Source organism: Megalobrama amblycephala, linkage group LG24, assembly GCF_018812025.1.
Source record: "Megalobrama amblycephala isolate DHTTF-2021 linkage group LG24, ASM1881202v1, whole genome shotgun sequence".
NCBI classification, from domain to species: Eukaryota; Metazoa; Chordata; class Actinopteri; order Cypriniformes; family Xenocyprididae; genus Megalobrama; species Megalobrama amblycephala.
In genome coordinates, this window is record NC_063067.1 from 16,116,214 (window position 1) to 16,130,183 (window position 13,970).

The following is a 13,970-nucleotide window of genomic DNA, read 5'->3' on the forward strand; positions in this document are numbered from 1 at the left end:
GTTTCCCATACAGCCGAGCGTGTGGTGTCAAGCGTGGATTGGTTTGTCGTCACTTTATCCCCCTCTCACGCGGACCTTTAAACCCATCCAATACAAAGCGCCCTGATTTGCATACAGAGAGCGCGTAACCAATGAGGACGACGTGCTGAAGAGCTTTCCTCAATTCAAACCAATGTCTGAGCGCGTTATATTAACATATTCGCTTCGCAGTCCAATGGTTTGTGGAATGGCGGTTAAGTGTGGACCGAACTGACCAATGGACGAAGACGAGGGTAGAGTCTGAGGTCTGCATAATATTAACATGTTATTACCAGAGGTGTTTTAGATATTGATCCTGTATTCGGTGGTAGTTAAACTCATTCCCCCATCTCACAGGTCCATACCTGCTTTACTAATTTAATAAAGACAAGTGACAGGAAAATTTAAAAAATGCCCAAGAGGAAGGTAAGTCGGTTTATGTTTTAATTTCCTCACTTATCCTCGATTTTCCACCATTTTTTTTAAGAAATAGCGGCTCGCGTTTCAACGATGAGAACGTACGCAACGTCGAGCAGGTAAGACGAGGATCAAGTTTTTAGCGCGTTCTATCCTAATCCGCGGGCTGGATTATGGAATCCTGCAAAAGCAATGGAACATTCGATCATCTTCGCGTTCGATCATCGTCACACTTGCTGATTTCCTCCATGATAGTTGGCGGTTTAAAAACCCGAGGTCTGTTTCGCAGTGAATTCGCCACTCCGTGCGCACTTGTGCTGAATGTCACTTTGCGGTGATGCTTCAGTCTCCCTCGGTTAGACTCAAAACCGAGCGCTCTGCTCTCGCCGAATGTGTCTGACACTCGCTAACCTCCATTTTAAGATGTTCGTTTTTTTATTGGCTCACTTTCGTCGATCGATAGAGGTCCCCATTATTTTTCTATAGCCATGTTTGAACCGACAGGCTCTTCCTCCACCCCCATTGCGGAACGGCAGACCCGTATGTAACAAAGCGCTCTATATCAGTCACACAACTCTTTCTCGCATATTTAGAGGCGTTTGTGACGGTAAACAATGCAAAACATTGCTAAACTGTGGTCGTTGTGGTAAAAAAAAAGGCCGAATGAATAAAATAGTACTAATATAACAACACGTTTGCACGTGAAATGATGCTTTATCGATAATGATTCAAAGTCCACCGAGCTTCACTATCCAACATCAGTGGGGGGTGTAGACTAATGCCTAACAATGAGGGGTTTAAACCTTTTTTTTTCTTCTTCCAAGTTTGTTGTTATCAGAAATGAAAAATCATTGAAATTTCACTCCTGTCATCCAGATATGTTGATGATAGAGGCACCGAAGCGCGAGTTTCTCTAGGGGGAGTGTCTCTTCAATTAGTGAGCTAAACAAACAATGGACTCTTTCCAAGAATAGAGTCCAGAACTTCTCAAAGTAAAAAAGTAATAATAATTTTTCAATAAATGGTCAGTGTCAGTGAATTGAGGTAGCTGTTTTTCAGAAAATGTTCAACCACAGAAGGTCAAATGTTTATTCAGCTTATGGTATTAGTTTAAAAACATGATTTTTCCCCCCCCTATTTATGAACCGTAAATAAACAAAATAGAAAGTCGAAATTTATTCAAATGAAAAAAAAAATTATTAAAGGATACTTTCACTTTAAAATGAAAATTAGCCCAAGCTTTATTCACCCTCAAGCCATCCTAGGTGTATATGACTTTCTTGTTCCTGATGAACATAATCGGAGTAATATTAATAAATATCCTGACGCATCCAAGCTTTATAATGGCAGTGAACAGGAGCAATGAGTATGAGCTGAAGAAAGTGTCTCCATCCACATCCATCCATCATAAACGTACTCCACACGGCTCCGGGTGGTTAATAAAGTCCTTCTGAAGCGAAGCGATGCGTTTTATTGATATTTAACAAGTTATGAAGTAAAATATCTAGCTTCTGCCAGACCGCCTTCCGTATTCAACTTACGAAAACTCTTGCAGTTCAAAACGCTTATGCTACGTCATGCGCCTTCCCTATTCAACTTACAAAACAAGTGTAACTGACGCGATGCCAGTTCCGTTTTTTTTTCCTAAGTTGAATACAGAAGGCGGTCTGGCAGACGCTAGATTTTTATTTTTTTTTTTTTTTTACACAAAAGCATTGCTTTCAGAAGGCCCTTTATTAACCCCCCGGAGCCGTGTGGAGTACGTTTATGATGGATGGAAGCACTTTCTTCAGCTTCATACTCATTGCATTATGATATTTATTAATATAACTCTGATTATTGTGTTCATCAGATAAAATAAAGTCATATAGACCTAGGATGGCTTGAGAGTGAGTAAAGCTTAGGCTAATTTTCATTTTAAAGTGAACTAATCCTTTAATAGTTATCTAGTTTGGGACAAAATGTTGGTTTTTAGTTGCTGATAAACTTGTATAATTCACATAAATAAAAATTTATTTATTTTCTTTAATAAATTTTTTAAGTTACATTGATTGAGTTTGTGTAAAAATTGAATGATATCATTTAAATGTTTTTTGGCTGTGTTATAAATATTACCTTTTGGGTGTCAGTTTTTTCGTCTTTTTTTTTTCAAGATTGTGTGTAGCAGTTTTGCAGCTAAAATATGGAACATAGATAAATAGTATGTTTTTGTACTTATAATAAGCTCATAAAAATATTTGACTTTCAATGAATTGAATATCAACAGGTTATGTCAAAACAACAGACCTCAGAAGTCAAGCTACTTTGTTAAATAATGGTTCTTCGAACATATCTAATAGTTTTCACATCTATTTTTTTAAAGAATTAAATAAAATACCAATTTGTGGAAAGTGCTAGACATAAAATGATTAAAAAAACATTTTCAGGCTTTCACACGTACATACATTGAGTATACTATAAAATGCATTATACACAGATCTAAACTGGCAACCAGTGTGCACATGTGTTATATTAAATTGTGCCTAGAGCACAAGTAAACAAGAAGTCAAACCACCAGAGCTAAATTACCAAATACACCATAGGCCTATGACCAACACAGCAGTGTATCTGATTATAATGAAGTCTGACAAGCAAAAGCTACTTATAATGAACATTGTGTGTGAACTGAGAAGAATTAGCAGATCTTTGCAAGTGTCACTGTCAGGAAATATCTCTTCAAAGTACTTTGTCTCAGAAGTACTCTTTTTTTTTTTTTAAATCGTATTTAATCTGTACCTGTCACACATGAAATAAGAAATGTATTTGTGTGAAGAAATGTCCGTTTGTACAAATTTTGCATGTTTGTTGTGTCTATGCAGTCACCCGAGGGAGCGGAGGCCAAAGACGCCACCAAAGTTACTAAGCATGAGGTAATTCACATTCATTTCTTTTTCAAATCTAAAACTGCTAACAGCACAGTTGTAGAAATCATATTTTATGTACATTTTGGTTTGATCGACATTCCTAATACCATTAAAGTAACTTACCTTTTAATTTACATGGTTTAGCTATTGCACATTTTAAGTAAATTTCCTTAATGTTTTTCCATTCTTATAGCCCACTCGGAGGTCAGAGCGTCTTTCCTCAGTAAGTGTCTTTGCCCTTTTTCCATATGCCCAGATCTCATTTGCATATTCCCCACAAGGGTTAGTGAGCATTAGAAACCAGTCTTAGGAACGGGTTTGTAAACATATACCCCCGGTTTCACAAACAAGGCTTAAGCTAGTCCTAGATTAAAATGCATGTTTGAGCTGTTTTAACTGAAAGCAAGTAGTATTGGCATATCTTAAAATTTGTCAGAGCCATTGTTTTGTCTCAAGATGCACACCAGTAATGTTATTTTCTATGGTATGTTCATAAAAGCTACTTAAATACCCTAATTGAACTAAGGCCTAATCCTGGCTTAGGCTAAACCCTGTCTGTGAAACCGGGCCATAGTGCTGTAGCCCTCTGGGTATCCTGAACTACAAACACATTGATAGTGTCTAAGCATTATCCGCTTGTACAGTTTAGATGTGTTTGGTTTAATTTAAATTGTTCTTAAACTACTATATTATTGTGTCAGAAAATAATTTACCACTCATTGTGGCCTTTGTGTTATGACCCTATTTTTAACTTCCTTCATCCTGTTGTCTTCTTTCAACCCTCAGAAACCAGCTCCTAAACCTGAACCAAAGGCCAAAAAACCAGCTGCCAAGGTAACAGCTCTCTCTTTATTACAATCCGTCTCTGTCTTTATGACATTTTACATTTTTAGCATATGTTTGCATGTACTTTGCATTGTAGGTAATTTCTTTCCTCCATATATGAAAGTATTTTGCACATTTGGTGGAGTTTGTGTATTGTATGGACAGTATTAACTTTTTTGAAGCCGATATAGTAGCATTTTTGCAGTAGATTTGGTGTTATCTGGTGCAGATTAAATTGGTTCGGTGCAGAGTTATTTAATTTTTGTTGTTCTATGAACAGAAGCCATCCAATGACAAAGCTGTAAAGGAGAAGAAGGGCGGAGCCAAAGGAAAGAAAGAGGAGAAAGAATCTGCACCCACTGCAAATGGAGAGACCAAGCCAGAGGAGGTGCGCTAACTCTTTTTGGTTGCTAATACCATTGTCTAGCATTTTCAGTACTCATCTGTGTGGTCTTAATAGAGGCAAAAATGTGAAATGGCTAATTGAAGAGAACAAATAAAATATGATCATAATGATACTATACCCCTAAAAACCTATGTATATACACTACCATTCAAAGGTTTGGGGTTGGTAAAGTTTTTCAATGTTTTTTAAAGTCTCTTATGCTCACAAAGGCTGCATTTATTTGATCAAACATACAGTTAAAACAGCAATATTGTGATATAATTTAAAATAAATGTTATTTATTTTAATATATTGCAAAATGCTATTTATTCCTGTGATAGCAAAGCTGAATTTTCAGCATCATTACTCCAGTTTCAGTCTCACATGATCAGATTAATATGCTGATTTGGTGCTCAAGAAACATTTCTTATTATCAATGTTGAAAAAAGTTGTGCTAATACTTTTTTTCAGGAATCATTGATGGATAGAAAGTTCAAAAGAACAGCATTTTTTTCTTTTGTAACATTTTAAATGTCTTTACTGTCACGTTTGACCAATTTAATTCATCCTTCCTGAATTAAAGTATTAAAGTCTTTTAAAAAAAATTTTACTGACCCCAAAATTGAAACAGTAGTGTCTATGTCTACTTCTGAGTCCAGCATCAGAGGTGCTATATGCCCGGCACTTTGACTCAGCGTCACTTTCATTAAAAACAAAATTCATTAAAATTCTATGGTTAAATAAATGTTTTAATGTGCCTATATGTATTAACAATGGTCTTGATAGGGGGAGGAGTCAAATAGGCCACACTCAGGTACTGCGATCATAACGAAGCGCTATTAAGCGCTATTGTCCTCTTGTAATCTGCAACTATAAAAAGCCCTATATTGTTGAAAGCTCCAAAATGTCAAGTAATATAGATTTTAATATTAATTCTTGCCCATTGTTCACCCTAGCCTAGTGGTGATGGAAAAAGAGCAAAGGTTTTTTTCGATGCATACATAATATGTTACAGTCAAACGGATGTCTTGACCGTTTTGCTTCGTCTGCTTTTTCAGTTTCTCGTGCTGCATTTATATCAAGTTAGAAGCACGTCTTGACACCCTGCTCTTTCACATTTTGTTTGCAATTTTTAAAGCATTAGCTTTATAGACAATTAATACATAGACATATCAATGGGACTTTCTGTCAACAGGTTTCAATAAAGCGTTATTGATTCAAAGAGCTGATAAGGAATAATAGAGATGTGAAATTAATAACTGTGAACACTTTATAATGGTTTTTAATAAACGGTTTAAGGTAAAATTTAAAATTAAATAAAAATTGTTAGCAAAAAAAAGTATCCCCCCCCCCCCCCAAAAAAAAAAGGTGGGAAAAAAAAAAAATAGTATTGCATATCACACATCAAGTTGCTAAACCAAGCTCAGGCCTTGGAAAAGGTACATTTTGCATGCATTTTGTCACTAGAGTGGTCTCTCCTTCCTCAAAACGCTCTGAGATTATTCAAATTGTCCTCCAGGACACAAAAAAATGTTTACTTAGAACATTTGTTGTGTGAACAAGAATGAAAGAGCAGACATGTGAGGTGGGAAAGAATGACCTAGTTACAAACATGTTGTGGTGATGTGCATTCTGTACGGTTTGTACTAAAATGACTGAGTGTGAATTGGTGGCATTCATGAAAAGTTTAGAAGGGTTGACGCTGACAATGAGTATAATACTGCTTTAAAAAATAATACAACTTAAGGGTAATATTCTTTGTTATTTTTAATATGTTGTAACAAATGAAGTACTGTAAACCAGCTTGTACTCTTGTAATTTTAGTCATGAATCTCTGACCTTTAGATAATGGCCAATTTCGTTGGATTGTCACGATCATTGTATCTCCATCTTAATATAATTTGTCCTTTTTTCCTTCTTGCTTTTATAATCCTCTTGTGACAAAATGATTATGGAAACATGACCGATCATTATTGTTCAGCACTCTGTACTAGCATGGATTACAATATACTGACCAATATCTAATGATCCTTTCCTGTATCCCTTTCAATCGCTTTTCAAACACCTGCATGTGCCTGAACCCTCTCTCACAACACACACACACACACACACACATACACATACAGATCTGTGTCTCACGCTCATCTGTCAGTGTGTCATCATGGAGAAGTTCTGCCCCCTCCTTCCTGTCCATCCGAGGGCAGAGTGAAAGTGTTAGAGTAAAGGGTACGAGAGTTTGAAGAGTGCAGTGTGTGCTTGTGTGCTCGTCACTGTACAGTCTTGATTTATTCAACCGTCTCTTGATGTTATACAAAAAAAAAGCTGAATTAATTACATTGTGAATGATTGGTAACCAAGGTTAACAGAATGTTCAGTACATACACTCCAAAAATAATGTGTTGGCTCAACAACAACAAAAAAATAACGCAACAGTTTGCATCAATTTGAGGTATGACAAGTTAGAGTGAATTTACGTTCAACCATCAAGCTACATTGAGTTAGAGGAACTTAATAATTTGTAGCATAAACACAGATTTTTAAGTTGTAGGCCTGGAACCAATTAATCTTGTCTATTTCAGTTCAAATCAGCAGCTATCATAGCACATGCTAACATAACTTATGTATATTTAATGAACAAGTAAGATATTACTTGTCACTGGCTTTAGCGCAACCATTGCTTATAGAGCATTTACCTTCATGTATCTACTCTTCAGCACAATGGTAACCACAAAAACATTACAGAAACTCTTTTAATTGTCAAACGTAACAGCTTTAAACACTAACACGTCTTTCCATTCACTAAAAACAAATAAATTAACACTTAATTTCAACATTTATTCTCCTTATCCAGTCCTATACAAAGTATTCTGGGAACTAGAAATCCACTGCCTAATTTCCAAAGTTATCAAGACAATTTCATTAAGTTACTACGACCTAATTTAAAAAAAAAAAAGCCAATTAACACAGAAATTTGAGTTTAAATTACAGACGATTTTAAGTTGATGTAATGATCAACATCATTACTATGTCAACAGAACTCTACAAAATAATGTTTACAACTTAAAAGGTTTAATTAAAACAATAAATTGGAATTTTTAACTTGCAACCATGCATTTATTTAAGTTGGGGTAACAGGTACCCTGAATAATTTTGATATTAGGAATCGCATCAAAAATATTTTGAAATGTTATTTCAGATACACTATCTTCACCAAATGGAACAAAAAATATTTTGCTAGTGTAGGTTTGCTGAATATTCATTTGTCAGATAAACACATTGATCAGCCTATCAATATTAGGTTGGGATAGAAGAAAGTATTTAAAAAAATTACACACTGAATTTAAAATTGACATTGATTTCCTTTGAGACGTAAATGTGTTTTTTATGGGTAAATTGTGGTCATCGTTTGTATCATGTGGGCTAACTCATACTAACTGAGTGGTTTTGGTTGTGTCTGTCTGACTTCCCATAAGATCATCTAACAGTTTAGAAAAACTTCATAAATCATATCAATACTCTGTCCTCAACATATTAAAAAAATTTTTCTTTTGTGCTTTTTTCTCTGTATAGGAAACTGAGACGCCCAATACCGAGGCTGAGGCCGAGTGATTGAAGTTGTTTTCTGGAATAACAAAGAACATTTTTTATTCCTATTGAGTATTTTGTAAAATGCAAACTTTTTTTAGACTTACCGTACTAGATTTCCTTAGCTAAAAGTCGACTCACACTCCCCGCTGAAGCACCGTACCCGTCTCCTTCTCTTTCATCCGACAGAAGGATAGATTCATTTCGAGGAAAAGCAACAATTATTCTTGAATATTTCACCAGCAGCTCGCCTGCCAAATGCAGCCACTTGGAACATGTCACATCCTGGTTCATCTTTTGCCACCAGAGTGCATAGCCTTAGAGCCATGTATTTGGTTACTAAGGTCTTTGGTGTGTATTGTCTTTGAGTCTTGTTATTTAATTGGTTGAATATCTTAAAAATGAGAGATACAAAGAGAGGGAGCAAATGGGGATGAGAGATTTGAGTTGTAACCCTTAGCTTTTTTTTAATCTCCTTTGTAGCATTTTAAGATTCAAGTGTGTTCTTTTAAAATTGCTGAATTAAACATGACCCTTAACAGTGGCAGATATCCATAGCAATAAACAAGTGGTGCTTTGTGCTAGAAGGTTAGGAAAATTCTACAAGAACTGAATCTCAGACAAATGTAAAAGTCCACAGAACTGGTTTGAGAGACTCCTCTGTAAAATGTTTTCAAATAAAGATAAATAAACGGTCAGTAGACTCTTGTGTGCTTGTTTCTTTAATGCTCCACAAGAACTGGGTTGTCTTTATTCTCACAGATACAAAAGTTCACACCCAGAACGATAACTATTTTAGCGTCCATACCAGCGGACATTATCGTTTTGTTTAGGGCGCGCTGCAGTAATGGCGTCAAGCGTTTAAAATGCTCGAGCTCATTAAAGTTGGATGGATTCTGACAAGTGCTGGGTTGTCTTTATTCTCACAGATACAAAAATCCAAGGCCCGTTCACACCAAGAACGACAACTATAATGAATTACTATATTAGCATCCACACCAGCGGACGATATCTTTCTGTTTATTCAAAGCGCGCGCTGCAGTTATGACGTAGAGCGTTTCTTCTTCTTCTTCTTCTTCTTTCGGGTTTTATGGCGGTTGGCAACACGTAGAGCGTTTAAAATGCTCGTGCTCTTTTAAGTTGGATGGATTCTGATTGGCTGTCAATGTTTTTATCGTTCATCAGCTGGAAAAAATCGTTCCGAAAGTGATTCAACTGTATTGTTCCTTTGTGCCGTTATCGTTTTTGTGGTGTGGACTCTGCTATTCTTTTATATTTACAATGATTTTTAGAATTATATCGTTATAGACCTTATTTACTAGAGAAACAAGCGCGCCGCCATCTTTATGAAATTGTCTTTGAACTTCCGTTTTGCGGTAGCTCTGTACATTTCTATGGCATCGCTGTCAAAGAATAATTAGATGATTAAGTGGATTTACTTGTTGTAGAGTTAATGAAAGTTATCATGAGCATTGTTATGTTTAAAGCAGATGTCTTAACAAATGTCAGTAGATCGGGAAGATTGTAAAACGAGCATAAACGTAATATCGCTGTGGAAATACAAACCGGAAGTCAAAAGACAACGAGCGCAGCGCTGAAAAGGGGCGGGGCTACATAAGGTCTATAGTTATGAGATACTGTAATAATGCTATAATCAGAAAACAACAATTTGCATTGTTGGAATTAAAAGTACAGTACAGTATATATATATATATACATAGCCTCTATATATATATATATATATATATATATATATATATATATATATATATATATATATATATAGCTCAGATTAAAGTTTTTGGGGAAGAATATACATATATATAATAAAATAAAATATTGGTACAACAATGAAAAATCAAAAAAATTAATACCAGTCAAAAACTAGTACCCATGTCTTTCATAAACTGATATAATTATACATTTGAAATTAGAATTTAATAAAGCCTTTATAATTTATCCTTTAATATAAATGCATAAGCTCACCCTTAGTTGGCTTTTCTGTATAATATTAATCTGTTTTTTTAACACATGAAATATAAATCATAATTGTGTTATTTATGCATAATTATATTACTAAGCGCATTTGCAAATAAAATAATTTCTGTAACTGATGATACTATCTATTAAAAAAATAGGGAAATGCAACAATTGTCATAACATGAATATTTTTCTATTGTGGTTTATGTTTCCTCAATTAATATTGTAAAATTGATGTTAGATAAACATCTGTGAACAAAAACATGTATTTAACGTCTCTCTGCTTTAAAAATACAGATGTAAAAGAAATATCGAGCACTTCAGCATGTCTTCATTTTAGAGAGAAAATTAAATGTAACGTGACTTAAAACAGCATATTATTGGTTTCTTTGAAGACTGTACTTTTAATTCCAACAATGCAACTTGTTTTTTTTTCTGATTAGAGAGTAAGTGAAGAAAAATAATGACAACACTGTACCATAAAGAGTTAACTTTGTGGAAAACTCTTGAGGGTCCAGGGTGTTTAGTCCAAAGCTACAAAAGCTTTTCAGTGTAGTTCTTTATACACAAACACATGTGACCCTAAACACACACGCATACACTCACTAAATACAACTGCTGATGTCAGAAAGTGAAAGGTCAGCAATGCCGCGGGGAGGCAGGAACGGAGGAAGAGGAAATGAATGGACTGACAACCCTCGTTGGTCTGGCCTGCTGTCTTTCTGGAGATCCAGCCAATAGATAAAAAGCCTCATATAGTAATAAAACTGTTTAATGGTCACAACACAAGCAACATCATTCTGAAATGTAGAAATGAAAGTGTTTTTTTCAGAGAATACACTTATCAGGAATGTTGGGCATTAGTTATTATTAGTCCAACATGAGGTCTGAATAAAATGAAACTGATCACATTATTATTATTATTATTATTATCCACATTGCATAAGTTAAAGTAAATACCATGAAAACTCTTAATACATTTGAGTCCAAATTGTCACTAATTCTATATCAAAAATGGACAAAAATCTGGCCTTAATTCTGTGATTTAGTTTATAATACATATATCTCTAAGTTGTTGATGCATTAATTATCATCATTATTATTATATTATATCAAATACATACATTATCCCCTTCATTCAGGAGTTGCCTTCCTTACTTTAAATATTTCAAAGGCCAATTGTATCCTATTTTTTTCTGATTATTATTAGAGGTTACTCTTTCAGAAATCTTTTTAAATTATAAAGCTTTTGTTAATAATAATTATTATGCAAAAGTATAACAATCTGGAAGGTTCAGATGAATCCAGAAAGACCCGAGGAGGCAAAAAACTCCAACTTGATTTATTTACCCTTATAACCTTTGACCCATGTTTGGCCCCTGAACTCATCATCTGAAATGTTAGTCCTGACCTCCAGTGGCAAGAAGAAATACTGCACACCACTGATCACAAAATAACACAATGTTCTTCCATTTTATAATGTTTAATCTAATATATTTTAAGAAGGTGTTTAAGATTTTTAGTTTTAGTTATTCTGAATCAAGATGAGTCATTCTTTCAGTGGGTTTTTGCTTTTGTCTGAACTTACTTATGAAGTTTTGTGCCTACTCAGCCACTTCACCAGATCACCACCGTTTCTCAAAAGTGTGATAAGTTGCATCAGTTCTGCTTAAGTAGCCTCGAAGCTAAAGCTGCTATATTCATGTACTTCTCAAGTATCTGACTGCTTTTTTCCTCCACGTTTACTCTTAGTGTCGGTAGTTTAGAAAGTGTTACATCACCAAATTCAGTTAAGACTAACTGTTGAACAGGGGATTTTCCTAGCAAGGGCACATAACAATTTGCCTCATCCTTATAAATGAAAAATCAAAGATTGTATCAAAGTCACCTTTTTAGCTCAGAGAAACCTCAAACACTTCCCTTGTTTAATGCCTGACTTTGATGCATCCCATTTGATGCATACTTTTACAAAATAGTCTATTAAAGTTTTTTATGATATTTCCGCCATTTCACAGACAAGGCTTAAGCATAGTCCCAGACTAAAATACATTTGTTTGAGCCGTTTTAACTGAAAGTAACTTGCACTGGCATATCTTAAAATATGTCAGTGCCATTGTTTTGTCTCAAGATACAAACCAGTAATGTTTTTTTCCTAAGACACGTTTATAAAAGCTACTCAAATGTCCTAATTAAACTAAGGCCTAATCCTGGCTTAATCTAAGCCCTGTCTGTGAAACCAGGCCATTATATTGTTCAATGGGTGCTGAGTTATTAAGCCTCAGTTTTAACTCTCATTTTCATTACTTGCGACATATGGTCGAAGCAAAAAGAAAGTTTAGCCTCTTGCACTGACTGTAATACAAGGCTGGTGGTGTTTACTTGATGTGGATAACTAATTAAGGGATTTTAGAATTTAGATTGGTCAGACTATACATAATCTACTGGTCAACTATACTCCAGCACTATCGCTGCAGAAGGTTAGGACTCAAAAGGCATTTTTAATGTTGTACGACTGCCTCCTAAATCAGTTTTAAGGCCGTAGGATGAGACTTCATATGGCAAAACTTCAACAGGCTCATTTAAAGTCAATATCTTCACTCTTTATGCCCCTAATTGCTGACCATTTAAATAAAAAAAAGAGAGAAATATGTACAGTACTTGTTTATAATGAGTACAATATTATAGGCAGGAGTATAGGAAAATATTTTGCCCAATTCAACTGTTTTACACAATCTGCATGTTTTTTCTTTAATATAGATATACTGTGTGACATATAAATACATAAATAAAATCACCACTGTCCTGTTTGTCTGGTGTTGCCATTAGTCACTGGATTCCTGTAACTCACAAGGTTTAATTCATTACATTCTCCCTGTTTACTACCCTTCCCCCATTTTACTGCCCGCTCGCTTTTGGGAAAGAAATGGAGGACTTCCCAATCCAAATCACAACCAAGAGAGGGGGTGGGTTCCTTGGAATAAGTCTGTTTTATGCTTGAAATGATTTGACTTTTTTTTATACACATCACAACCACGCAAATACGGTGGTAAAATTCGGGTGTTTGATAGTTAGCTTCAATATGCTGTTGTGGGAGAAACATGGAGTGAGAACCGAGCTTCGCTGCCCGCAAGGTCGACAGACCGAGGAACAAGAGGCGCCATTAAAGCTCAGGGTCCGGGATTTAGCAAACAAATAACCGTAGCCCGAATAAATAGTTACGTTTGTGCATACAACGAGCCACCATTGCCTTCTTTTTTCCCTTCAGCGTTAGCATCACAGCCTCCCTGACACACAGTCCTGCGCGTACGTACTCGACTCTCCTCGTGTATTCCTGCGCAAAGGGGTTGTGCTTTCAGAGGGAGGAGGGGGTGTGGAGCGTAAACTGAAACCCAAAATATTCACGAACATCCTTAAGGTGCATTAAACTGCATGTTTTAGAAACGTCGTTTCTTGTCAACCACAAACGCCCCGGTGCTCGAGATGTTTGTCCGCATCGACGCGCGGCACGTTGTGCTTAAGAGGGGACTATTTAGCGAGAGCGCGGAAGGCTCGAGCGACGCGCCGGATCTTCTTTCAGTGTGTGTTGGGTGAATGGAGGCGCAGCTCTTCCTGGTGAACAAACACTGACAACTATAGGGCAGCCCAGCGATACCCGCTTCCCAGAACGGCCACACACACCTTCTCCTTCACCCCCAAAACAACCCTAAACATGGCTGCTGAGCGTAAACACGTCGCGCAGTTGAAATCCGGTGAGTAAAAGGAATTGATAAAGGTGACGCTGGAGTATTTTTATATACATTTGCCGTTCCCACCACGTCCTTCTTGAAAGCTAATGTAGCTCATTCTCCCCCATCTCG

At 35.9% G+C, this 13,970-nt stretch overlaps 3 protein-coding genes across 3 annotated transcripts in view; 2 read left to right on the plus strand and 1 right to left on the minus strand.

Annotated features, from left to right (window-relative positions):
• sh3bgrl2 (SH3 domain binding glutamate-rich protein like 2) overlaps positions 1–13,970 on the minus strand; it is a 53,713-nt gene that overhangs the window by 39,134 nt on the left and 609 nt on the right. The window lies entirely within an intron of this gene.
• Positions 287–8,831, plus strand: hmgn3 (high mobility group nucleosomal binding domain 3). The gene is made up of 6 exons (XM_048178297.1): positions 287–444; positions 3,294–3,344; positions 3,532–3,561; positions 4,125–4,172; positions 4,444–4,551; positions 8,119–8,831. Exons 1-6 carry the CDS (start codon positions 430–432, stop codon positions 8,155–8,157), a joined length of 291 nt encoding a protein of 96 aa, XP_048034254.1. The 5' UTR covers positions 287–429; the 3' UTR covers positions 8,158–8,831.
• The window catches only part of LOC125260111 (pleckstrin homology domain interacting protein), a 56,272-nt gene continuing 55,342 nt past the window's right edge, over positions 13,041–13,970 (plus strand). Inside the window, 1 exon segment of the mRNA XM_048178291.1 lies at positions 13,041–13,862. Within this exon segment, the coding sequence (XP_048034248.1) occupies positions 13,823–13,862 (40 nt within the window). The 5' untranslated portion in view covers positions 13,041–13,822.

Excerpts from the sequence above, each read along its gene's own strand:
- hmgn3 (XM_048178297.1), top strand. Across the intron at positions 3,562-4,124 it reads GGTCAGAGCGTCTTTCCTCA|AAACCAGCTCCTAAACCTGA; the intron begins GTAAGTGTCTTT and ends TTCAACCCTCAG. Across the intron at positions 4,173-4,443 it reads CCAAAAAACCAGCTGCCAAG|AAGCCATCCAATGACAAAGC; the intron begins GTAACAGCTCTC and ends TTCTATGAACAG.